General features: G+C 43.7%; 2 protein-coding genes across 17 annotated transcripts in view; both read left to right on the forward strand.

Annotated features, from left to right (window-relative positions):
- Positions 1-2807, forward strand: part of NEK1 (NIMA related kinase 1) — a 47205-nt gene extending 44398 nt beyond the window's left edge. For all 16 annotated transcript variants that reach the window (XM_074866478.1, XM_074866480.1, XM_074866479.1 and 13 more), the window contains 2 exons: positions 172-304; positions 1287-2807. In XM_074866478.1, coding sequence (XP_074722579.1) covers positions 172-304; positions 1287-1300 — 147 coding nt within the window. In that variant the 3' untranslated portion in view covers positions 1301-2807. The remainder of the gene's footprint in view (positions 1-171; positions 305-1286) is intronic.
- A 20043-nt stretch (positions 2808-22850) lies between these two features.
- Positions 22851-25062, forward strand: part of SH3RF1 (SH3 domain containing ring finger 1) — an 89585-nt gene continuing 87373 nt past the window's right edge. The window contains exons 1-2 of the mRNA XM_074866500.1: positions 22851-22965; positions 24478-24966. Coding sequence (XP_074722601.1) covers positions 24580-24966 — 387 coding nt within the window. The 5' untranslated portion in view covers positions 22851-22965; positions 24478-24579. The remainder of the gene's footprint in view (positions 22966-24477; positions 24967-25062) is intronic.

Consider the following 25062-nt stretch of genomic DNA (forward strand, 5'->3'; position numbering starts at 1 on the left):
ATCAGTGCTTATTTCTTTAGTCTTTTATTCTGTTTCTACACACTAAAATATAAACAGAGAAAATGCCATGAAAACTCTGGGTTTAACCATTAATTGTTTTAATAAATTTGAACTGTCTAATTCTATATCCATTTTTATTTTGGCCATTTTAATTTTTGTCCTTTCTTCTAGGCTATACACGAAGATGAAGACGAAAATATTGATATTTGTTCAACCATAGTTCAGACTATTCTTGGAAATGAACACAAACACCTGTATGCCAAAATACTTCACCTAGTAATGGCAGATGGAGCCTACCAAGAAGGTAATCTCACTATGTCCTGGCAATTATGGCTTGTCTTATGTTATTTCTTGGTCATATACAATAGGTTCTAAAACATACCTGTGCTTTGTTACAGTGGTAAAAATTATTTTTTTCACAAAGGGTATTTTTAGTCCTGCAACAAAATGTGTCAAACTTTGATTAAACATGCTGACCACTCTGATTTAACAGTATGTACATATACTATCGAGTGTAACAATAGTTGTCTTGTGAAAGGTGCAGTATAATTATTTAATTTTTGTAAAACAGTTATGCAGATTGGGAAGATGGAAGTCTAAAATAAAACTTTCAGAATTAAAAACAATTTTATCTTAAGAAATAATGAATTTTTAGCTAAAATACTGTTTTTTCCAAAACTCTACTTTTAATGGGTTGCAGTATCACTGCTTTTCTAAAAAGAAAATTTCATGTGGCTCTTTGTCCTATAATTGTCATTTTTCAGAAGAACTTGATGTGGAGGTACCATCCGTCTTAGATTTCAGGTGGCTCAGTAATACAGGAAGAAAATTCATTTTGTTTGGGAGTCCTGCCTAGCCCTGCCCTAATTCTTTAAATTTCAGACATAAGAAAACATCCCATGCTAGTAAAGGTTTATAGAGGACAAGTGACAGAGGCATGTTCATGAGCTTCTGTCTCAAAAGTTTTATACTCTTCAAATAAGAAAAGTTAGGAAAAAAAAATCTATATTGCTCTCTTCCAAGAGAATTTTTCTAACTGAAGCAGGCCACTTGAGATGAAACTATCTTAAATTCGCTAATCCAGGAAAGATGACATGTGTTCAGTATTTGTACCCATAGTGCTTTCAAGGCAGTTTTGGTAACAGTCACCTCATTGGTGACTTAGTGAATTCTTGTATTATCGCTTACTAAATTGTGATTTCTAGTTTGTTTTGTTACCCCAGCTTGATTTTGTGTGTTTGGCACTCCTTTTCACTCTGTCTCTCCCCCTCTCGTGCTTTTTACAGATAATGATGAATAAACCTGACTCAGGAAATTCCTTAATACCGTACTACATGTTGGTGATTGAAGTCTGCACAGCTGAATAACAAATTTTAGTGGAGAACATAACATGGGACAGGAGAAGCAAGACTTCAAAAAAGAATGTTGATTATATGAAGAAGAGGAAAAACATGCCATTTAAAACTGAGAGACCTATACACTTCTCTTGTGTGTACTTGCATATGTGTTCATCAAATATTAGATGCCCAAAATTTAAAAAAAAAAAAAAAATCAAAACAAGACCAACCAAAACCAAACCAACAACAAAACAAAACAAAAAACCCCAAGCCTCTAATCTTTCCAATTCCAAAAGAAATACAGACAGGAATACCTGTATATCTTCTGATATAAAACTGAGACCTATGATGTTAAACAGAATTTCTGCCATGTCAGCAGTTGGCTGGTACGGTTAAGCAATTGGAGGTATTACTGTGTTGTGGCAGTACCCACATCTAGCTATTCACTTACATTCTCTTTACACCTACATAAAGCAATTACTTCATTTTTATTGACGCCTGTGGTTGTATTTTAATAGCATCTTAATCTAGTTGTCCAGTTTCAGTATTTCACTTTTTCCTTAATTAAAAAATTACTGTATTTCAAAGCTGAAGGCTTCTGTCACTTTTTAACCAGTGTCATCTGAAGTATCTTACTGGTGTTTCTAAATCAGGGCAAACTGGTACTTCAGCCATTGAAATGTCTGGATTTTTTTGAGATTGTAAAATTCATTTGGAGCTACAATACGTTTTTCCCTCAATATTTTTCTTCCTCTTCCCCTTCCCAAAATCCCAAGCATTTAGCTCTTTGGAATTTTGTTATCTGGTTAGTGATAATATAGTATGATGTTGAATTGAAAGGAGTGGTGTTTTCCCGTTTTGTTTTTAAATTCTTACTGTTACACTCCAGCAGCCACAGGAGAGAATGAAGTATTGGAGGCACAAGACTTACCATCTTTGGGCTCATGTTTTGTAGCTTGATTTCCAGCACCCCAAAAGAAAAAGTAAGTTTCTTCTGCCCCACATTTCCTTGTTCCTCCTGTAAAAGCAGTACTCTACAGGGCAGATGTTAGGTATGCTATTGTTTTTCAATCATCACCTCTGGAACAGCTGTATTGGCTTACCTGTACAATAAGTCTCTTGTTACAAATCTGATGAACTATGAAACTTCCAACTGCCCTAGGGGAGAAAAATAGATTTATTTTGTTTTTTTTTTTTTCAGCTGTAGCCAGTCACAGTCTGAAACTGTTAAAAGTTACTCTTCCACAAAGTAAAATCAAGTATATATATATATATAACTTAAAACTGTCAAAATATGTACATGATTTTTGTATAGTTGTTTTATGGTGGTATTATTAAAGTTTTGCTCACTGAAAAGTGTTAATTTTTTTAAACACATCCAATTCTTAAAGGTAGAGTAAGTTTGGTCTATTTCAGTTGTATCTTGGGAACCTGTGATGAGAATAAACTTAATAATCATAAATGTCTTTAATTTTTCTATATCCTTATTTACTTGATTAAATACATCTTGTTTCATCTAATGAGAAAGGATGATCATTGTTGGAAGCAGTGCTGGTTCTGTCCTATGCTGCTTCTCTTCTCCTTCCCCTTCTTTTTGTTTTTGGGGTTCTTTTTGGTTGGTTGGTTTTATTTAACTTCCCACAGTAACTTTAGGTTGCTCTTCCATTCCACTTTTTACTGATGAATAATCTAGTCAGAGAGATGATCCTCGTGAGCTACATCATCCATGACATTTAGCAAATACACCCTAAAGACTATTAAAGAATGAGTCTGCATTATTTTCCTTCTTGGGGTTTGCTTTTCAAATCATACCTTGCCCACCTTTTGGGGGAAGGGAGGACCCAAAACCTTCAGATTAAGAAGACTATAGATCTACCATAGGGAAAGAAAGAAATATTCTGTGCTCTATGGTTTTGAATTTTTTCAAGGTGATACAGTCTTACCGAAGTTAAGAGTTGGGGGGTGTTTATTTTTTTAAAATTTAAATCTTATAATTATTGACACTTCATTTCTTATGCAGTGTGCTGGCTTCTGGTAAGAAAATGGACATAATATGCAGACTTCAAGATTTACAGACATAGAGCTTTTTATCAATTAATGAATTTACAAATATGTAGAGATTGTGCACAGCTTTTCAAGAATAATCTTCAAACCTGCCACCCAGTAGTAGATGTCCTTGAAATGCCTCAGGAGCTCATTTAAAATTGACACAGTAAATAAATTTGTCTGCTAAAGAAATACCTCTATCTGAAATTTTAAATCTCTAATGAATGTTTTAAGAACATCAAGGACAGTGTGACTTCAGGACCATTAATTGGTCTGTATGTAATAACTTGCTGAAATTAGTTGAGCATTTGGCTTGTATTCATATTACACACTACAGACAATTTTCTGTTGTAATTCTAGTAGCAAAGTGAGATCTAGAATGGTATTCTTGGCAAACATACTCTGTAAACTATTTCACATTATGTCCCTGTCCTCAGTCTGTCTTCTTGACCCCTGAAGCTGACCACAGTTCAGATGAGGGATCTTAAAAACAACAAACAACAAAGAAACCACACATCCACCCTTCCCAAAACCCAAAAAAACACAACCCCAAAAACCCAAACCCATAATGTGTCTCTTGTGCTGCCCTGCACACATGATTGTAGCCCATGACACTGCAACCTCTTGGCTAACTATGCTTAAATAGCAGTATGTGCACCTTGGGTTCTCTGACCTTCAGCAGGAAGGAGTAAAACCCCAGCAGTGAGGTAGAACCAGAAAGGATGTGTCCTCGGTGCCTGGGGCAGGAAGATGGAGTCTTGACTGCTGATGGGGTTCGTTTTGAGCTGAACGGGTACAGTAATCCTACCCTAAGCATCTGCACCTGAAACGTTTTTCAAAGAACAGAGCCTGAAGAGGCTTTTGCTTTTCAGTTTGCTGGACTTTGAGCGTGTATTTGAAGTTACTACCGGAAGGTACTTCAGAAAAATGTACTACCTGGTTGGGCAGTATGAACCAAAGCAGATCACTAACATTTCTGTGGTCTGGTAAGCAAATGGTTGATTGAAACAAAAGTTCCAGTGTACATATTCCTGACACGGCTCTCTGTGCTCTTGAGACATCTACATCATCTGTCAATAATTCTTGCTTCAGCTTTCAGTGCTTCTGTCTCCCTCTTGCTCTGATTTGTGCATAAATGCTGTGTTTCTTCAAGCATGCATTCTCTTTTGTTCTAAAGCTTTACAACCTTTGCCTAAATCTGTTGAAACTTTGCAAAATATTTTTGTAACATTGGGTGTTTTTTTCACGTTTGTTTGCAGGAGAAACTACACCCTTCCAAAACTCTGTCTGCCCTCAACCCGGAGCTGAGCTGTGGGTTTTTGAGGCAGCGTTTAGCACACGCATGCCCAAGCCAGCCTAGGTCTGTCATGGCGCGGCGGGGCTAGGGGCCAGCGGGGAGGCAGGGGCGGGAGCGGGGGGAGGGGAGTGGTGCCTCCACGCAGGTTGCACTTTGTTTGGGAAGATGTGGGGCTCCTCGGTGCTCCAGGTAGGGACCTGAGGGTGGTGAACAGTGAGACTGAATCAGCATGGAAATGCTTAAGTTCCTGTGCTTTCTAAGTGTTACCTCGTGTGAAGCCGGTTCTGAAAACCCTACACATAAACACAAATCTTCATATGTTTACAAAACGTTGTTACTCAAATAATTTACAAATCAAAAATATAGAGAAATACATAGAACTTACGCAACTGGGTAGCAAGCCTTTAGCTAGAGCACAGTTTCTCAGCTTGTATCAGTCATGCCATCCTTACACTCCTTCTCCTGGGGGACAAGGGCATGGCACGGTATGTCCAGTTTCCCCAAATGACTAGATGCAAATTGAAATAAAATATGACACTTTTAGCACAGTTATGGTGTTGTGTATGGTTGGACTCTGTATCAATCTTCTCCTCAGCCAGCAGGTGGGGTAGAAGCGTGCCCCTGACTAAATTACTGGTTTGACTTTTATCTCTCCTCTAAAAGCACCTCATCAAGGCTCAAATGAAGCTAGGCTCTACTTAATTTTATTAACTGTGATAAACCAAAGACAGATATAGAAACTTGATTATTCAATCCTTTAAAACGTTTTTCTTCCCAAATAATTGTGGCTTTCTCAAATCTTATTTTAACGCTTGTTCATTCATGAGCCATGTAGACAAAAATTTAGCATTAAATAGAAACCAATGGTTACCATTCCTAGAACATTTTGCTATTTTTATCACAGCATTTTAGATTGAGCAATTTGCAGAGTTTAAGTAGTAGTTTGAAAATCCATAAAGAGCTTCTTCCTTTAAATTAAATTTGTGTGTTAATGCAATATGCACTTCAAATGCATTTCTAAGTTGATATGTTTTCCAGCTGAGCTGATGAGTTCATCAGTTCAAACAGTATAACTTTGAACGGTTGGCTTATGCAAGAGTCTTAAAAACACGTCTTCAGCAACTAAAACCTTAATTGAACTGCTTCCATAAAGATATATTAATTTGTAGTTACTTGTGAGACACATGTATAGAAGTTCAGCTGCTCCTGCTAAATTGCTTGCCATGAGCACCTCTGATCTGGTGCACTCTTCCGGATTTTATTTCCAAGACATTTTTAAACCAAGATGGGATTTAGCTAATTCCATTAACTCTCTTTTTAATGATACAGTTTAAAAACTCACAGAGCCAAAGACTTGGAGAGTTTTTTCACATTAGCGGCACAACAAACACCAAAACTGGCGGGTTGCACAGTGGGAAAACTCTGGTGAGGTAGCATTTGATTAGCTTCAAGATGGCTGTGACAGCTCTTTCACAAGTCGTCCCTGAGGTTGACTGTATCAAGTGTGAGGCTGGGGCGTTGCATGAGTCACTTCTTGGCTGATGGATGTTCCCTTAGGGACTGTAGTCAGCCAGGAGAAAATACGGTTCAGTTTTAAATAGCGATGTGGCTTGAACTGATGTAGACATGCTCTAAGGATAAGGGAACCATAATCAGGTTCTTGACATACCCTAATTTTTGCTGTATCCTGCAGACAGGCCTAACAGTAATCTCTTCTCTAGGGGAAGGGATGAAGTATGCATTTTTGCTGTATCCTCAATATAGGATAAAACTTCCCCAGATTCAAATCTTAGGTAAAAACTCTGCAGTTCTAGCTCTCTTAATAAAATTTAAATCTCAAGCAATACTTTAGGGATGCTATTTTGTCCTCCTATCACCTTCCCCATCAGCAGTCGAGTCCTCATTGCTGTTTGTTTTATTGCTGCTAGAACTATTTTAAATCTATTAGAGTAGTTTTACAAAAGTAAGGTACATAGTCTTTTTCTGAAGAAGTGATTGATTTGATGGGGATATAGAAAAGATGGAAAACCTGAGATGCCATTAACGACGAGCTAGAGCTCTGTCTATTGTAGAGCTATACCAGCATGACCACTGCTTAAAGGGTCAGTCAGTCTCCTTTTTATAAACTGCTGTAGCTGCTGTACTTCCTCTAAATTGTTTCTTACTCTGTACTGAGCTGTAACAACTCTTGATAAAGATGTCTAAAAGACAGTAATACAATGCATCTAATTTGCCATTGTTGTAGCGCACTTAGTTGATCCTTTCCCACTGACATTAGTTTTGATAACTTACATGGCAGTTTGGAGTAGTTTAGTCTTGTTCTTCAAACTTTGTAAGAGGAAATCAAAAGCTGAAGATTATGGCACTTGAGCTTCTCAATAGAGTAAATTTAGACTTAACACTGGACATACTTTTATGCCTTTTTAATTCTAAGAAATACTAGTATATTTTACTTTTCTATACTTAACAGTTTTAAAGCCTTATTTAGTAGATATGTTTTACTGTTAGTAAACATATATGGAGAATTATTTCCACAGCAGTAAAACATCTCTAATGCGATTCTTAGCTATTAATAATATAGCATTTTTTTCAGCTGTTGAAAAGCCTGATTGCACTGAATTGTATATCTTGTTCCACCATGGACTTTAGTACATCAGTTAAAGATCACAGTGCCCTGAATAACTTAACTCACTGTATTCACTTAATTCACCGCAGTGCTCCTTTCCTCAGATGACTGCTATTGCTTTCTCTACACTGGGCAATCTTGTTTCTCCAGGAAGAGACGCCAGCAATTTCTAAGAGACAGTGGGATTAAGCATTGCCAGCTGGGAAAGGGAGCAGAGTTCGATCCTGGCCTGTGACCTTTGCTAACCATGCAGTGATACTACAGTAACTAGTCTGCTCAGATCAGGAATGATGGCTTTTCCACCACAAATACCAGTATCTAGCCATACATACATAGCAGAGCATGGATGAGCACAGTCATAAGGCTTCCCTCCTCCCTGTAAAACTTAAAGAAAGCTTCAGTCAAATCCCACTGTGATCTGTTAAGATGATCCTGTTCTCAGCTGTCTATTGTATTCTACATAGCCTGCAGGGCTGTGATCTTAATGTCATCACAGAGAGACCTGGTTGGGGATGGCTTCTATGACTGGAGTGTTGGAATGGAAGGATATAGGCTCTTCAGGAAGGACAGGTAGGGGACATGGGGAGGGGAGTCACCCTCTATGTCACTGACCAGCTGGAGGGCATGGAGCTCTGCCTGGGGATGGATGAGGAGCCGACCGAGAGTTTATGGGTCAGGATTAAAGGGAGGGCAGGGATAGGGGATGTTATAGTGGGGGTCTGCTACAGGCCACCCGACCAGGAAGACCGAGCAGATGAGGCCCTCTATAGACAGATAGGAGCAGCCTCATGTTCACAAGCCCTGGTCCTCATGGGGGACTTCAACCGCCCCAGTATCTGTTGGAGGGACAGCACATCAGGGCATAAGTAATCCAGGAGGTTCCTGGAATGCACTGACAATAACTTCCTTCTCCAGGTGATGGAGGAGCCAGTGAGGAGAGGTGCTATGCTGGACCTTGTTCTCACCAACAAGGAGGGGCTGGTGGGGAGTGTGAAGCAGTCTTGGCTGCAGTGACCATGAAATGGTGGAGTTCAAGATCCTGAAGGCAGCGAGGAGGGTGCACAGCAAGCTCGCTACCCTGCATTTCAGGTGAGAAGACTTTGGCCTCTTCAGGGATCAGCTTGGCAGAGTAGCATGGGATAAAGCACTGGAGGGGCCCTCTCCCCTCCCAACCAGCCCAAGAAAGCTGGTTAATATTCAAGGATCACCTCCTTCAAGCTCAGGAGCGATGCATCTCAACAAAGAGGAAGTCAGGTACGACCGCCAGGAGGCCTGCATGGATGAACAAGATGCTCCTGGACAAACTTAAACACAAAAAGGAAGCCTACAGAGGGTGAAAGCAAGGACAGGTAGCCTGGGAGGAATACAGAGAAATTGTCCGAGCAGCAGGGGATCAGGTTAGGAAAGCCAAAGTACTGTTAGAATTAAATCTGGCCAGGGACATCACAGGCAACAATAAAGGCTGCTATAGGTACACTGGTGGTAAAAGGAAGACTAGGGGAAATGTGGGCCCTCTCTGGAAGGAAACAGGAGACATGGTTACCCAGGATATGGAGAAGGCTGAGGTACTCAGTGACTTTTTTGCCTCAGTCTTCACCAGCAAGTGCTCCAGCCAAACCGCCCAAGATGCAGAAGGCAAAGGCAGGGACTGGGAGAATGAAGAACCACCCACTGTAAGAGAAGATCAGGTTTGAGACCATCTAAGGAACCTGAAGGTGCACAAATCCATGGGACCTGATGAGATGCATCCATGGGTCCTGAGATAACTGGTGGATGAAGTGTCTAAACCACTATCGATCCTATTTGAGAAGTCGTGGCAGTCTGGTGAAGTTCCTACTTACTGGAAAAGGGGAAACATAACCCCCATTTTTAAAAAGGAAAAAAAAAGAGGACCCAGGGAACTACAGGCCAGTCAGTTTCACCTCTGTGCCCAGCAAGATCATGGAGCAGATCCTCCTGGAAAGTATGCTAGGGCACATGGGCCATAAGGATGTGATTGGTGACAGCCAGCATGGCTCCATGAAGGGCAAATGGTGCCTGACAAATTTGGTGGCCTTCTATGATGGGGTTACAGCACTGGTGGATAAGGGAAGAGCAGCTGACGTCATCTACCTGAAGTTGTGCATAGCATGTGACACTGTCCCGCATAACATCCTTGTCTCTAAATCGGAGAGATATGGGTTTGATGGATGGACTATTTGGTTGATAAGGAATTGGCTGGACGGTCGCACTCAAAGAATTGCAGTCAGCAGCTCAGTGTCCAAGCGGAGAGCAGTGATCAGTGGCGTTCCTCAGGGTTCGGCATTGGGACCAGCACTCTCTAACATATTTGTTGGCAACATGGACAGTGGGATTGAGCGCACCCTCGGCAAGTTTGCCGACAACACCAAGCTGTGTGGTGCGGTTGACACACTGGAGGGAAGGGATGTGCCATCCAGAGGGACCTGAACAGGCTTGAGAGGCGGGACTGTGAATCTCACAGAGTTCAACAAGGCCAAGTGCAAGGTCCTACACATGGGTTGGGGCAGTCCCAAGCACAAATACAGGCTGGGCAATGAGTGGATTGAGAGCAGCCCTGTGGAGAAGGACTTGGGGGTAGTAGTGGATGAAAAACTGACTGTGAGCCAGCAATGTGCGCTCACAGCCCAGAAAACCAACCGTATCCTGGGCTGCATCAAGAGAAGTGTGGCCAGCAGGTCAAGGGAGGTGATTCTCCCCCTCTACTCTGCTCTCATGAGACCCCACCTGCAGTACTGTGTCCAGCTCTGGGGCCCCCAACATAAGAGGCCACGAAGATGATCAGGGGGCTGGAGCATCTCCCCTGTGAGGACAGGCTGAGAGAGTTGGGGCTGTTGAGCCTGGAGAAGAGAAGGCTCCAGGGAGACCTTATAGTGGCCTTCCAGTACTTAAAGGGGGCCTACAGGAAAGATGGGGAGGGACTCTTTATCAGGGAGTGTAGTCATAGGATCAGGGCTAACAGCTTTAAACTGAGGAAGGATAGATTTAGATCAGATATAAGGAAGAAATTCTTTACTGTGAGGGTGGTGAAACACTGGAACAGGTTGCCCAGAGAAGCTGTGGATGCCCCCTCCCTGGCAGTGTTCAAGGCCAGGTTGGACGGGGCTTTGAGCAGCCTGATCTAGTGGAAGGTGTCCCTGCCCATGGCAGGGGGGTTGGAACTAGATGGTCTTTAAGGTCCCTTCCAATCCAAACCATTCTATGATTGATTCTATGGTTCTTTCCCTCTGCTGATGATTATCAGGACCAGCAGAATGAAATGTGCACCCACCCTCATGCTTCGGCACAAGCATAGTGTCATTGATTAAACTGCTGAGAAAATGGGTTTGAGCCAAGTCACCGGTCTCTGAGCTGCAGTTGGTGGGGATATGAACACATCTTCCATTCTTCTTACTCTGCCACAATGAAAGCAACCTCCATCAGAAGGATGGGGTACAACAGATGGAGCTATAACTTCAACCACTTCATAATAGTTCCTAAAGCTCATCTGTCAAGGATTGTGCAAGACTGTTTATGCAGTGTTAGTAAGAGAAATTTATGTATGAACATACAATGTGAAATAGGCCTGCCGAGGAGCAAAAGTGGTGTAGTATATAATGTTTATCTTGCATTAATCAATTGTGATGTACTTACTTAGCACTATTTTGGTTTTCACTTGCTGGCAAAACTCCCCACAGATGTTGTCTTCTGCCTTACAGCAGTTTAAAATGTGAGAAATGTATAACTGAAAGAGTTTAAAAAATTTAGTAATTGTGAAATTGTCTGGTTTATCATATGTTAAACCATGGGTGCTTGTTAAGAGGGATCACACTAACCCATAGTATGAAACAGGTCAGATCCCTTCCTACAGTCACTAGCGTTGACAAGGCTGTCTAATACCTTAACTGAGGTATTTGCAGCTTAAATTCAGAGGCCTTGCATACAAGGCCTGTAAGACATGGGGTGTCTTTCGTACCCCTCCATCCTGCATTTCTGTCATAGTGGTGTCTGAAAAATATGCTGCTCACTTACCGTTACACTGATGTTCATGGAAACTGCAGGTACCTCATTTCTGGAAATCAAACCCTGATGCTTTTTCAGCCTTAGGGAACTGTATTTCCTTGCCATAGGATAACAGAGAGGTCAGAAGGCTTTGTGATCCTTGGACAGAAGACTGTGCAGAATAATAGAATGAACTGGGGAAAAAAAATGTGCTGAAAACATCTGGGAGTTTTTTGTGCATACTAAACAATATATTCTATATGCATTTTCTGTGACTAAGTTTACTGTTACCAAGACCTAGAATTAGCCAAATAAAACAGCAGGGAAGCCTTCTCTGTGTTTCTTGACTCCAGTTCTCACTAACATTTTTACATTCACTCACTCCCTCTTCTAATGGAAGCCGGGGGAAAAGTGCCGAGTACAGCACTAATGACATGAAGAAAAACACTGAAGGAAGCAGCAGGGAGGCCAAGGTTTCAACCACTCTCCCCTCCTTGCCCAGGAAAATTTCAGTGACCTCTTGACACCTCTCATGGGAAACTTTAAATTGACAAGAGTATTTGCCAAGTAAATACAGAAAATGGCATTAAAATAGTATTGTTTCTGACTTAATCCTCCTAAAGTCAATGAAAGTGAGTTAAGGTTCCCGCAGCAGCTATAATGCACTAACCTCATTCTAGATGGCAGTGTATGTGGATATGTATCAGAATTGATTAAAAAACACTTTCACACACTCCCTAGTATTCACTTGGGAAACTGAAAAGAAAAATGCAAAAAAATTAAGTTACAACTTGTTCCTGGATTATGCTGGTATTTTGTTTAAAACTACTATGTTTTATGTTATGCAACATTACCTAGAGTCAAAACATTGTTAATTTCTCCTATAAAAACAAAAGGGGAAGGCATTTCAAGTTTGTTATACCCTGATTGTTTATTCTGCCATGTTTTTGCTGGGGTAAATTACTCAGGAATGATTGTTGGGACTCTTGGAATATATTCTGGCTTTATTATCTGCCAGTTGCCAATTTTTCTTCTGAAATGTGATGATCGGGAATGGAGGGATATTAGAGTACACTGCATCTCAAGCGTCTCCATACCATTTCTCCCCACACCTGGAGAATGCATCTGCTACCCAGCAACACTTGCTGGTCATTACTAGTTCTAATCCTGCTTGTTAACGGTATTCCAGGAGACAGGTCACTAAACTGGAGATCTGTGGTTTAGTTCTGGGAACTGTCCCTTTGCTTCCTCCCCAGCAAATGATTTAATTTATCCTGCAGAGATAACTGCATCTATGCCAGTCATTATCTCCCCTCATTTGTCTTGCCTTCTGTTTTTCATTATTAGTTGCAAAGCCTTCAATGTATGAGGTAACTCTGCCTTCGTGCTCCCCATCCCTGTCATATAGAAAAGGAACAGCACAGTAAATACCATAAATAAGAATGCTTTCAGACTGCAATACTGGAAGAATGCTCACTGACTAATGTGAACTAGCACATAGGAAAACACCTAGCACAGACCATTTGCCAACAACTGTTTTGAGCACAGCTGCCTTAGCTATATTTAAGGACTACGACATGGATTAAAAATACATCCTTTTTTTAGTGTAGGTGTGACCCTGGAGAAGGATGGTGGTAGAACTGCATTAGCAGTTCTCAGTGATGCTTGCAAACAGGTTTTTGGCACTCTTATCCATCGTCAGGGCCCTAGTCATATCCACATGCAGAGAGTTGCTGCTCGCATTTTCTGGGACATGTGGGAAAACATTTCTTGAAAATTAGTTTGACTATAGCTCATATAAAGTGTATATTTAAGAGGTATTTAAGGGCTGATTCTTAGCTAAAAGGATGGAATCCAGCTGCCTGTTTTCTTTGGCCCTAAGAGTCAGTTTGATATGATTTACATTTTCAGAGCTGGCTGCACAAAGAGCTAGAGGGTTGGTTTTGAGGCTTTTTTTTTTTTTTTTTGGTGTGTGTTAGTGAGTAAATATTTTACAGCCCAAATTCCTAGTTCCACAAAATCAGTGACTCCAGGCTGTGGGACAATATAAGTAAGCACAAAGGCTGGAATTTATTGCTAGTAATGATCTATGAGATAAGATTTTCAACTAAGCCAGTGCAGAGAGGTCTCTTGCCAGATGTGTGGGAGTGAAAGTGACACAAATCTACAAAAAAAAAAATTATCTTTGGCAATCCCAGAGTGATTATATAGCCTTGTAGCGCTAGCAGCCTCAGAGAATTCATTTTGCATCTCAATGTCTTCATCGACTTAAAAGCCAAGTACCAAGCTTCATAAAAGAAATCCAAAGTAGTGCCATGAATACTCCATAAATTTATCTCACTTCTTTAATCTTATCTGAACAAGGGAAGTTCTGGGGTTTTTTTCTACATTCCTGTTTGTAAAGAACTGTGGTAGTAGAATGATAGTGATTCTGCAAAAAACCACTGGGGAACTTGTCCTTTTATTCCCTTACTTTCATCCCAATGTAATTAAAAACTTTCCTCCAGAGGCAAGCTACATTGGAAATGCTTGCTTTTTGCTTCTAAGATATCACAGACAAAAACAAGGGTACATGGATGGTACACTGATCACATCCAAGCCTCTGTCTACATCCTTTCATAAGTGTACTAGAAATTGCAGATAACTGAAGCTGTAAAGGAGCTTCTATACCTTTCAGACAACACGGGAAGTATAATTTGTGCTAATGGGAATGCAACTTTCCTTGTAGCTGAGGATACATTCCAAAAAGGGATGCTTCCATCAAAGAAAATGCTTTACCTTGGTGTAAGGACACTGCTTTGACTAGTTTGGGATGGAAATGTTAGTGTACTTTAAATGCTGTTACACATTTTAATTTTTTATACCCTAGTACACAAACTCTTACAAAACCCATCTCATCACTTGTATGTTTGATAGCACAGCAGAACTGTTCAAGTGTGGCAGGGATGTTTGAAAAGTAAACATGCTGATAATTCTACTTGCCTGTCAGATAGCTCTGCCCAGCAGGCAGTTTTAGTAGGAGAATGCTATTTTAAGGAAATAAATCTCTTTGAAAAAAACTAGCTGAGCATGCTTTTAAGAACTAACACGACAACTCTTTTATTTTTGGCAAACTATCAAACTGTTGCAGCACTCAAAATTCTAAAATGGCTTAGTTTACAATTTAAACAAGCTAGCAAATTATTTTTGTAGGTTTTGCTCTAAAAACACATGAGTTTCATACGGAAAGATGTCACATATTTATCCTGGAGCGTCTTATCAGTCCCTGCTCCTAGCCTGGGAGTGTGGCACAGCTACATTCAGACTCTCTTCTGGGACAAAATCCAAATGGACTCACTGCAGAGGAGATCTAGGTGAAGGGAGTACAGTGCTTTTCAACAGATTTCCTGGTTTGGACAGTAGGAGGAACTGCAGGACTCACCATAAAACACATGCAAGCCACAGTACAGACATATCATTGCTGTTACTATACATTTCTCATGCTTTAATGACCACAAAAGCACAAGCGGTTTTTAAGAGTTGCTTCTCTGTAAATGCACTTCCAGTAGCTGCTCTTAGAATAAGGCACCCAGAATAAGGTGTTTGCTAAAACCTGCAGAAATTTCTGAGTTTTCATTATGTTGTTGTACAATTGCCCAAAAGAGAAATAACATCCCTTACACCTGTCGTAGAGCCTATGCTCTGAGTGGACTTGAAAATTTCTTATCTAGAAAGACTGAAGGGGGTGCTTAATATGTTCTGAAGGTACATTTGGTGTGAAAATGTGAAGAGGTCTGAGGTTTCACCCTGCTACTTTTTGGAGGACGCTTTTCTGAGGATAGGACCCTGAGGCTTTGGCCAAGGATGTTTGGTCTAGGAGGGTTAATTTGAATGCAGGACCCCTCTAGACAAAGTAGCACAGTGCTGTGAATTCTCCCCTATTCAGGCAACTTGCTGACTAGCTTTGTCTATCTCACAGGATTTTAGAGAGTGAAGCTTTAATGCATTTCTAGAAATACAAAATATAACAAAAGACAGAATCTAGGAACTGTAGACCCGACATAATGATGCAGACTTCTTCCAATGCCCACAACCTCCCTCCGTCTGCCCAGTCCACGTGCAAAAGTGCCTTTGACTCTCCTCAGCCGTTCCATCTCCTCCTATCTAATACTGTATTTTTTTGTTCAAATAGTATACGTGCCAAGTATCCAGTCTCCAGACGTTCAGCTTCTTTCAGATACTTTGGTAATGAGGTGTGGTAATGAAGACTAAGTAAACTTTTATGAATGTTGAATATCCTTTATGATATTATGTTTTGTTTATATAAAGGGAAAAAATTGTTTGGGCCCCACAACTCATCTCATCTGTTTGGATTTTGAAAGCTCCGAACATTTGTCACAATGTTCCTCAAAGATAAAATTGGAGTTTAGTCACTCCAGTTCACTATCACTCTGAGTGGTTGATTACAGTTCTGCCTGATCTCAGTCTAGAGTCAGCAACACAGCAATTCTACTGAAACGTTTATATGATTATTAGTTTACTGTTCACATGAAACTGCTTTACCCTGTGACTTGTATGTAGGCTTTGCAAGTGGGGAAAATATAGGGCAGTCAATAATTCTAAAACTACATCCTGAATCACTTACAAATCTTTGGGAGAGCAGATCTAAACAGGATTGGGAGATACCCAGAAAAGGATTGAACAGAGAATCTGGCATGCTCTGTCTCCACAGGAATCTCCCCTGTGGACATGGCACTAATTCTAGAGACACCAAAGAGCATTAGGACCTACTCTGCAGCCTCACAGATGAGGTCTGCGGCTTATCAGCTGCATGCAAGGAAGGAAAAAGATCATTTGATTTTAGAATAAACTTCCTAAGAATGGATTCTTACATTTCTATACCTCTTCTAAATCTTTACAGCTTGACATCTAGTTTGCTTTCTTTAAATATTCACCTTTGTTTTTTCTTTAACCTTGTTTGTAGTAAGGGCAATTTCAAGCTTGCTCATTAATGAGTGCAGACACTATGTTCCCATCAGTGTAATGATAATTTAAATCAAGTACTTGACCACCCCCACACCCCAACACCTTACTGCATTTCTACAGGGTACAGCAGTGGATGCTGCAGCTAGGCTATGTGGATCATAAGCACCCATAAGCCCAGTAAGTGTTCTCCTGTGACTAGCCTGGTGAAAATGTCCTAAGGTAACAAAGAGGTCACCTAAACACTGAGAATTTGTAATATATTTATTCTTTAATGCCACAGCCACTTTTTCTGTTGCATATTCCCTCATTGCAACATAAATTATTACAAAAGCATCAATATGTGCAAATATACAATCCCAGCTTCATGTTGTTAGAGCTAGTTCACAACTCTTGAATGATACTCTCCTCAAGAAAACAGGAAACTAAAAAGTGATCAAAAGTCAAATGTCATCTCTGTCGTGTCAGGTTTGAGATGCATCCAGGCATCTTTTGTCTATACCCCAAGCTAGATGCCTAGAATACAGAATAAAGGTGGAAAACTAGAAGCCAAAATGTACCGAGAGGGCAACAACCCATTTCTCCTGCCTCCTCACAAATACAAAAAACCAGCAGACATCCTTCTGGCAGGATACAGAAGCCTTAGAAGTGCATCTGTATTACAGTCATTGATCTAGTTATGACTAGTTCACAACACAGAAGGTGCAGCAGGGGCAGCACAGAAGTCAGTCTGCCAGTGAACTGACTGGATCGATACCAACCATGCTGAGCTCCATGCTGCTAGAATTCCACTAACGGAGCCAGGCAATTTAAAGCTAGCACTAACTGCAGCATAGACATCTTGTTGTAAAAAAACAAAACCAACCCAAAACCAAACCACAATCCCTTTAACCTCCCCCCCAAACAAAACCACAAAAAAAATCCCCAACTCTTTTAACGAAACAGGAACAAAGCAATTGAAGAACATCCTTGCTCATTTCTGCGGGAGGCTGAAGAACTTTGGCAATGCTTTGCTATGTGCTGTACTTGCCAATATAAAGCCAGCAATATCAGCATGGCCATCAGTGGTAAACTCTCACTAAATTGATGTCAGTGGGAATTTTGCATGACCTTTGAAAGGAAACCGCCACTGCATCTCCAGGGGTCCTTTTACAATGAAATAAGATTAACCTTCTTGGTCTGTGATCGAGATCTATATTGCATGTGAAAGATGGGCTAATGTGGACATGGGGAAACTTCATCCTTTCTGACAAAAAAATAGCTATAAAAATAGTTTACTACAAAGAATGTATCTTAAAAACATGCTCATTCTTCTCAGTAGAAATAATCTTAATGTTAAAATTAATTCCCGAGTCTATAAATAAAAAACCTTCAGACTATGACTGCCACAAGACACTATCTGCTGTTATGTTTTCTTTCTGATGGGATGTAACTGTTCTTGTTCCATGATTCTTATTACCTTTGAGTCTTTTGCAGTTGTCTCAAGATTTTAAGGATGGAATTCACAAATAAATTAAATATGTCTTCATACATTTATTCTCACAGGCCAGGGTTTCTCTACTCGGCATTCACTCAGTTTTGGTTTATGACTCTAAACATACAGACTGCTAATGTGACTTTTTCAGGTACGCGGGTTATTCTGCCATCAGAGTCAAAATCTTCAGGGACATTTTGCAGTATTCGAATGGAGATTGGATCTGGTTTTGCTTTTCAGTGCATTAGTGTATTTTAGTGCATTTAATGCTTTTGCTCTATTGTGCATTAGTTTACAAATGTCTGTATGTTTAGAGCAAAACCTGACAGAATATTTGTAAAGATGTTAAGATTCTATAGATCTTATGGAAAACAGTGGTCATATCCAGAAAAGACCTAAAATGTCATGTCCCCCCTACAGAAAAGGGTGCAGCAAAGGTCAAGTTCTCTCTTCTTGTTAGCCTGCCAAGTTATCAATTTGCCAGTGTTGCTCAAAGCCAGACACAGTGTACACTGCCTTGCATTTTAAAGACAGGAATTTTAAAGACAAGACTAGTTGTACTGAGGGAATCCAGCCTCCTCAGCCAGAAGACAGAGACTGGGAGAACGACCACTCCGCATTCCAGGAGGAGATAGTCAGTGACCTACTGCATCACATAGACATACACAAGTCTCTCTCCATCATTTACCAGCAGTCCTGGCTGACCGGGGAGGTCCCAACAGATTGGAAATCAGCCAATGTGATGCCCATATATAAGAAGGGTTGGAAGGATGATGCAGGAAATTACAGGCCTGTCAGCTTGACTTCAGTGCCCGGGAAGCTGATGGAGCAGCTCATCCTGAGTACCATCACACAACACATGCGGGACAACCAGATGATCAGGCCCAGTCAGCATGGGTTTATGAAAGGCAGGTCCTGCTTGGCAAACCTGATCTCCTTCTACGACAGGGCCACCTGCTTATTGCATGAGGGAAAGGCTGTGGATGTTGTCTACCTTGACTTTAGTAAGGCCTTTGACACCATTCCCCACAGCATTCTCCTGGCAAAACTGCCTGCTCGAAGCTTGAATGATCGCATGCTTTGCTGCGTAAAAAACTGGCTGGATGGCCGGGCCCAAAGAGTTGTGGTGAACGGAGTTAAATCCAATTGGCGGCCGGTCACGAGTGGTGTCCCCCAGGGCTTGGTTTTGGGGCCACTCCTGTTTAACACCTTTATTGATGATCTAGACAGGGGATCAAGTGCACCCTCAGTAAATTTGCAGATGACACCAAGTTAGGTGGGAGTGTTGATCTGCTCGAGGGTAGGGAGGCTCTGCAGAGAGACCTGGACAGGCTGGAGCGATGGGCTAAGGCCAACTGTAGGAGTTTCAATAAGGCCAAATGCTGGGTTCTGCACTTGGGCCACAACAACCCCCAGCAGTGCTACAGGCTTGGGGAGGAGTGGCTGGAGAGCTGCCAGTCAGAGAGGGACCTGGGGGTGTTGATTGACAGCCGGCTGAACAGGAGCCAGCAGTGTGCCCAGGTGGCCAAGAAGGCCAATGGCATCCTGGCTTGTATCAGAAATAACGTGGCCAGCAGGGACAGGGAAGTGATCTTACCCCTGTACTCGGCACTGGTGAGGCCGCACCTCGATTCCTGTGTTCAGTTTTGGGCCCCTCACTACAAAAAGGACATTGAATTACTCGAGCGTGTCCAGAGAAGGGCAACAAAGCTGGTGAAGGGTCTGGAGCACATGTCGTATGAGGGGCGGCTGAGGGAACTGGGGTTGTTCAGTCTGGAGAAGAGGAGGCTGAGGGGAGACCTCATCGCCCTCTACAACTACCTGAAAGGAGGTTGCAGAGAGCTGAGGATGAGTCTCTTTAACCAAGTAGTAAGTGATAAGAGAAGAGAGAATGGCCTCAAGTTGCACCAAGGAAGGTTTAGACTGGATATTAGGAAGTATTTCTTTACAGAACGGGTTGTTAGGCGTTGGAATGGGCTGCCCAGGGCAGTGGTGGAGTCCCCATCCCTGGAGGTGTTTAAGAGTCGGGTCAACATAGCGCTGAGGGACATGGTGTAGTTGGGAATTGTCAGTGTTAGGTTAATTGTTGGACTGGATGATCTTCAAGGTCTTTTCCAACCTAGATGATTCTGTGATTCTGTGAAATGTGATAAAACCAGGAATTATTGCAGTAGGGTTTAGGGAGGAACAGACTGAATGATTGCTTTGGCAGAGAGGGCTGAAGACATGGGAGGAGGCCTTGGCTGGTTGGCTCACAGAAGAAGAAGGTATCAGCAAAACAGGAGGAGCAGCACAAAAGACATAGTGGGTTTACTGCACTAAGCATCCTTGACACAGAACACAGAAAAAAAGAAAGAAACGAGGTGTTACCAGTACTGCTACTGACATTTTGTCTTTTGCTGCCTATCACCCTTTGCTTCTTCCTTTACCAATGGCTTCCAGATGAAGAGAAACAGCACATGCTGGAGAAAAACAAGTAGTTTGTGCCTGAAAACCAACTTCAGAAGTAGAATTTATTACGTCAAAAACGTGTAAAATGTTTTCACAAATACAAACAAATACTAATAGTCATTATATTAATAGAAATCCAGAGATTAGAGTAACTGGAGGGCCTCTTCCTTCAAATCTGTGTTTTTAATGGTTCTCGGCCCTGTGCAATCTCTCCTTTGCACCAGTTACTTAGCAGCAGTTGTGCAAGGAACTAATGAACTGTACATAAGCATGGAAGGGTTTCAAGAAGGGAGGACTCCTCATGTAAAAACATGCAAAGTATACAGTTGCCTGCTGGTGGCTGGAAGTGAGAATGAATAAATGCTTCAAGGTAACAGCAATTCTGTTCCTTGTAGTCCTGGCGTCAGACTATTCCAGCCACTCTGAGCCAAACCCTTGATCCGTAAGAGGGCAGTGGCGTACATCAGCACGCACACCCGCAGTTTTTTAGAGGTTGTATTCGTTTGAAAATTAACTACTGCTGCTGCTCAGGAAGTAACGTATTTATCTGATACTCTTCAGAATGTTTACTGCTTTTGCTAGTATACCACAATATATTTAGTATTTTACAGACTTTACATAAAACATTATCAAAGACCAGCCCTGATTAAGGGCTAATCTTTTTATCCTGCTTGCCTGAACTTTCATCTTGCTTCCCTGGTTCACCATCTGTATTGTAAATTCTTCTACTGTTTTAATAGATATTTTACATTCCTTAGGCAGCAAACTAAGTTTAGACAACAATAACTGTGTTGCTTACAAAATTGTGCTGGAAAGGCAATTATTACCATGCAACCTTGATGAGATCTTTTGGAAAAGCTAGGGCCAAAAGGGAAATCCAATTGAGAGATGAACTTTTGTTTAGATTCAACAAGTCCCCATTTTAAATGTACTGATTACCCTTCTTTCTGTAGCAGCAGCACTGACACGGCAAGATAGAGGAATACTGCAAGACATGGGAGTATTCTTACATATCAGATGTTTATACCCTTCTCTTCTATTTATGTTATGATACTCCCTGGAAAGCACAGACACAGACCAGAACCCCATCTGTATCAGTTTTCCTAAACTCCAGAATTCATGGGGGAGGAAGCCTTGTTTCTTAACAAACTGTAGCTATTTAGCACTTCCAATATTTCTACTACTACTAATAAAAAAAATTTAAAAAATAGAGATGTATTCAGTGTGAGCACTTATTTGGAAATCCTAATAATTACAGAATATTATTACCATGGGAAACAAGGAAGCTAACAAACCCAGAAAGCAAGACAGAAAAGCCTGTCATGCTATCAACTTACACAAACATACTCAACCCATAAAAAAAAAGTGCAGCTTTTTATATGCACACAAAATTCAGTAATGACAACAAACTTGAAATAGCTCAAAACTACACACAAGTAGGAAGCTGTCCTTTTTGAGTTGCAGCTGACAAGATGATTAACTGGACCTTATGCATTTCTCTAGATTTTTTCACCATCCACAGATAAGGTGCCTCATCCGATTTAAAAAGTGCGGGTTTTTTAAATTCCTTTTTGCCGTTTTCTTTTGTGATAATTACTATGTACCTTCGGGTTTACTTCCTCCTTCATTCCCACAGTCTTGTACAGAAGTATTTCATACAAAATGCCCCTGATGCAAGCACTTTATTTCCTGAACACAGGTGCATGTGTCGTCAAGAGACACACACCAATTTGGGGCAGTTTCTGACCTCACTCGATTATTTAATTGAGCAACACTAACAACTAACTTTGTGTCACCCCGAGGGAGTCACGCACACCCGAAATTAATGCTTTTCGCTGCATTCGACCTGATCATAGAGTGGTCTGCAATGGCCTGAGCGAGCACTACTGCACCCGAGGGCAGCGCTTGACGTTAGAAGGCGCCCGCCTACCTGCTTCCCTCCCCTCCCTTTCCCGCCCTGCCCTCACCCACCACCACGGCGCCCGACCCCCGCCCAGAGCCAGGAGGCGCCGCGACCCCGCCTCGTCCCGGCCTCGCCCCTTGGCGCCGGGAGCAGAGGCCGCAGAGCCGGGGTCAGGCCTTGCTGCCCCGCCGGGGGAGGCCCCCTCGCCCCCCACACGAGCCCGTTCCGCCTGAAGAGCGTCTGGGCGGCCGCAGGCTCTGGGCACCAGCTCCCCCTTCCGCGGGGCCTGGCAGCCGCGGGCCGGCACTCCCGCCGACCCGATTTACCACCACAGAGCGCGGGGGGGGCTCTCCCACCACCCGCCCGCTGTCTCCACCGCCGCTCTCACACTGCCGGCGGCAGCCCCAGGTGCCTGCCTGGGCCCCCCCACCTCACAAACCGGGCGGGGAGCGCCTTCCCCCGCCGCGGCGGCGGCGGATTCCCCGTCCCGGGAAGCCACCGCCGCCTCAGCCCTGACCCCACGGCACCTGGCGCGGGGGGGGGGGGGGGGGGGGGGCGGGCGGCCGCCAGGGCCCGGCCCCGCGCCCCGCCCCCTCCCGTGAGGGGAGGTGCTGCCGCGGAGGGGAGGCGGCCCGGGCCGGGCCGGGCCGGGGCCGGGGCGGGGGCGTGGGCCGCCCTTCTCGCGGCCCCCTCGGCGGGGCGGTGCCGGGCGGGGCGGTGCCGCCCCTCGCGTCAGCCCTGCGCGGCGGGGAGGGGACGGGAGCCTCGGCGCTGCCGCGGCGGGAGAGGCACCGGTGGGGCCGGCGGCGGCTCCTCACGGGAACAAAGCGGGGGCGGCGCAGCCCCTCCGGCCCGCTGCGGCGCCGCACGGTGAGAGCCGGGTGAGGGACAGGGAGGGGGGCGGTGCTCGGCCTCCCCGGGGACCCTCCCGCCTCCCCTGAGGGGCGGCTCGGCGGGGCGGAGGGGCCGCAGGCCCGACCGCCCCCTTCCCCTCGGCGCCGCGGGGCGGGGTGACAGCCCTGCGCCCCGGGCCTGCCCCCCGCCCGCCTCCTTCCCCCCGCCCCGCCGGGATGCGCCTCGGGGGGTGCCGTCCCCGCTGCCCCCCACTCCCTGGAGGGCCCGCGGAGGGTGCGTACCGCCTGCCGCGGGGTCTGCCTGCCTGCAAGGCGCTTTTAAAAGCGGGGGGAGTAGAGAAATATAAATAAGGGAGCCGGTATGGGCGCGGAGCCCGAGCGCAGGTAGGTGCGGGGACGGGCGCCGCGACACGCGTCCGGCGCCCGGGGAGCCGAGCGGAGCCGCTCCCGTAGGCCGGCGGCGGGGGCTGGGCGGAGGCGCTCAACTTCGCGCGGAGCCTGGTCTCGGCAGCCCCCCGGGGGGGACGGGGCTGCGCTGCCGGCCGGGTCCTCGCCGAGCCGCCGCGGGAAGCGCTGGGGCAGCGGCCGCGCCGGGGCTGCCTTCCCGCGCCGGGTACGCGGGCGCGTAGCGGTGGGGACTGCCGAGCCCAGCAAGGCGTTTTCTGCCCTGTGGGGCAGCCTGGCGTGACTTCCAGCAGAGTGACATTATTTTTTTCGGGGGGGACGGGACTTTTTGGTGGTGGGATTTTTTTCCCTCCTTTTCTGCAGCCCCTCGCTGCATACACTTAAGCTGGCTGAAGGCTTGCCCCTGCCCCTGTGGCTGCGTACGCAGCACTCGTGTTGTCCTAGCGATATGGCAGTAGCACTTCCTGCTGTAAATCACTTGGCGATAGTTTTTGAAGCGCTTCTTAAAGGCGGCACTGTAATGAGTCCTCTCGTCAGTGCCTGTGGTAAGCTTAAAACCCTGGAAGCTAGAGAGGCTGTTTTCAAGACCGATGGGTGTAACGTGCTGCTATTACTTTTCACAGAAATGGTAGAAATTGGCTTAGTCTTGGCATAAATGTAATTCCCCATGCTGTGCCCTGTTGGGTGCACTCTGTTGTTTTGGGCCCAGTTCTAGTTACCTTTGCCGTCGTCTTGTGAAAAAAGCTAATCTCACATAAATGTTCAGAGATACAGGTGTATTAAGCAAGAGCTATGAAAAGTAAGCTTTATTATAATGCTGTACTGGGGATAGCTCTTGATTCTGGAATAACTTGAGAAAACAGAATCACTCAAGATTAAAATTTATGGGGACTTGAATTTAAAAACCTTAGCTGTTAGCATTGTTATAATATTTTAACTAAATAGATGTTGATCACTATTATTATTTATTGCTATTCTGAAGTTTCTTTCATTTATTGAAAATATCTACTGAATTAGTCTAGAGATCGTTTATTTTGCTCTTTGTATGAGCATCTTCATATAAAATAGTTTTGCTGGCTCTTTTCCCAGCTTATTAATGCCTTTTTCCTTCAAAAAATTTCAGAGTACAGTCAGAAGAGGAATGGATGTAACATGATATCCTTGGAGTGCTCAAAACACACAAATTCTGCAAAGATTTGTTTTTTGGTTAAGTAATACAAAGAAAATGGATGAATCAGCTTTGCTGGATCTGTTGGAGTGTCCTGTTTGCTTAGAACGCCTTGATGCTTCTGCGAAAGTCTTGCCTTGCCAGCACACGTTTTGTAAACGCTGTTTGCTGGGCATTGTGAGCTCTCGAAATGAGCTTCGATGCCCGGAGTGCAGGACTTTAGTGGACTGCAGTGTTGATGAACTTCCCAGTAATATTTTGCTGGTTAGACTACTGGATGGCATCAAACAGAGGCCTCGAAAACCCGGTGCTGGTGGTGGGACTGGTAGCGCAAATGCTTTAAGGGTCCCCATCAACACTATAGCTAATTGCGGATCAAAGGACCTGCAGAGCTCGCAAGGTGGACAGCAGCAAAGGGTGCAAGCACGGAGCCCTCCTGTTAGGGTAAGTACGATGTGCTGATGGTATTTTGTTGCAATCGTATCTTTTCCTGCCCCATTTCAAAACAGTTGATGGCCTCTGCTTCAGGATAAGGGCAGT

This window comes from Strix uralensis, chromosome 4 (genome assembly GCF_047716275.1).
Source record: "Strix uralensis isolate ZFMK-TIS-50842 chromosome 4, bStrUra1, whole genome shotgun sequence".
Lineage (NCBI taxonomy): Eukaryota > Metazoa > Chordata > Aves > Strigiformes > Strigidae > Strix > Strix uralensis.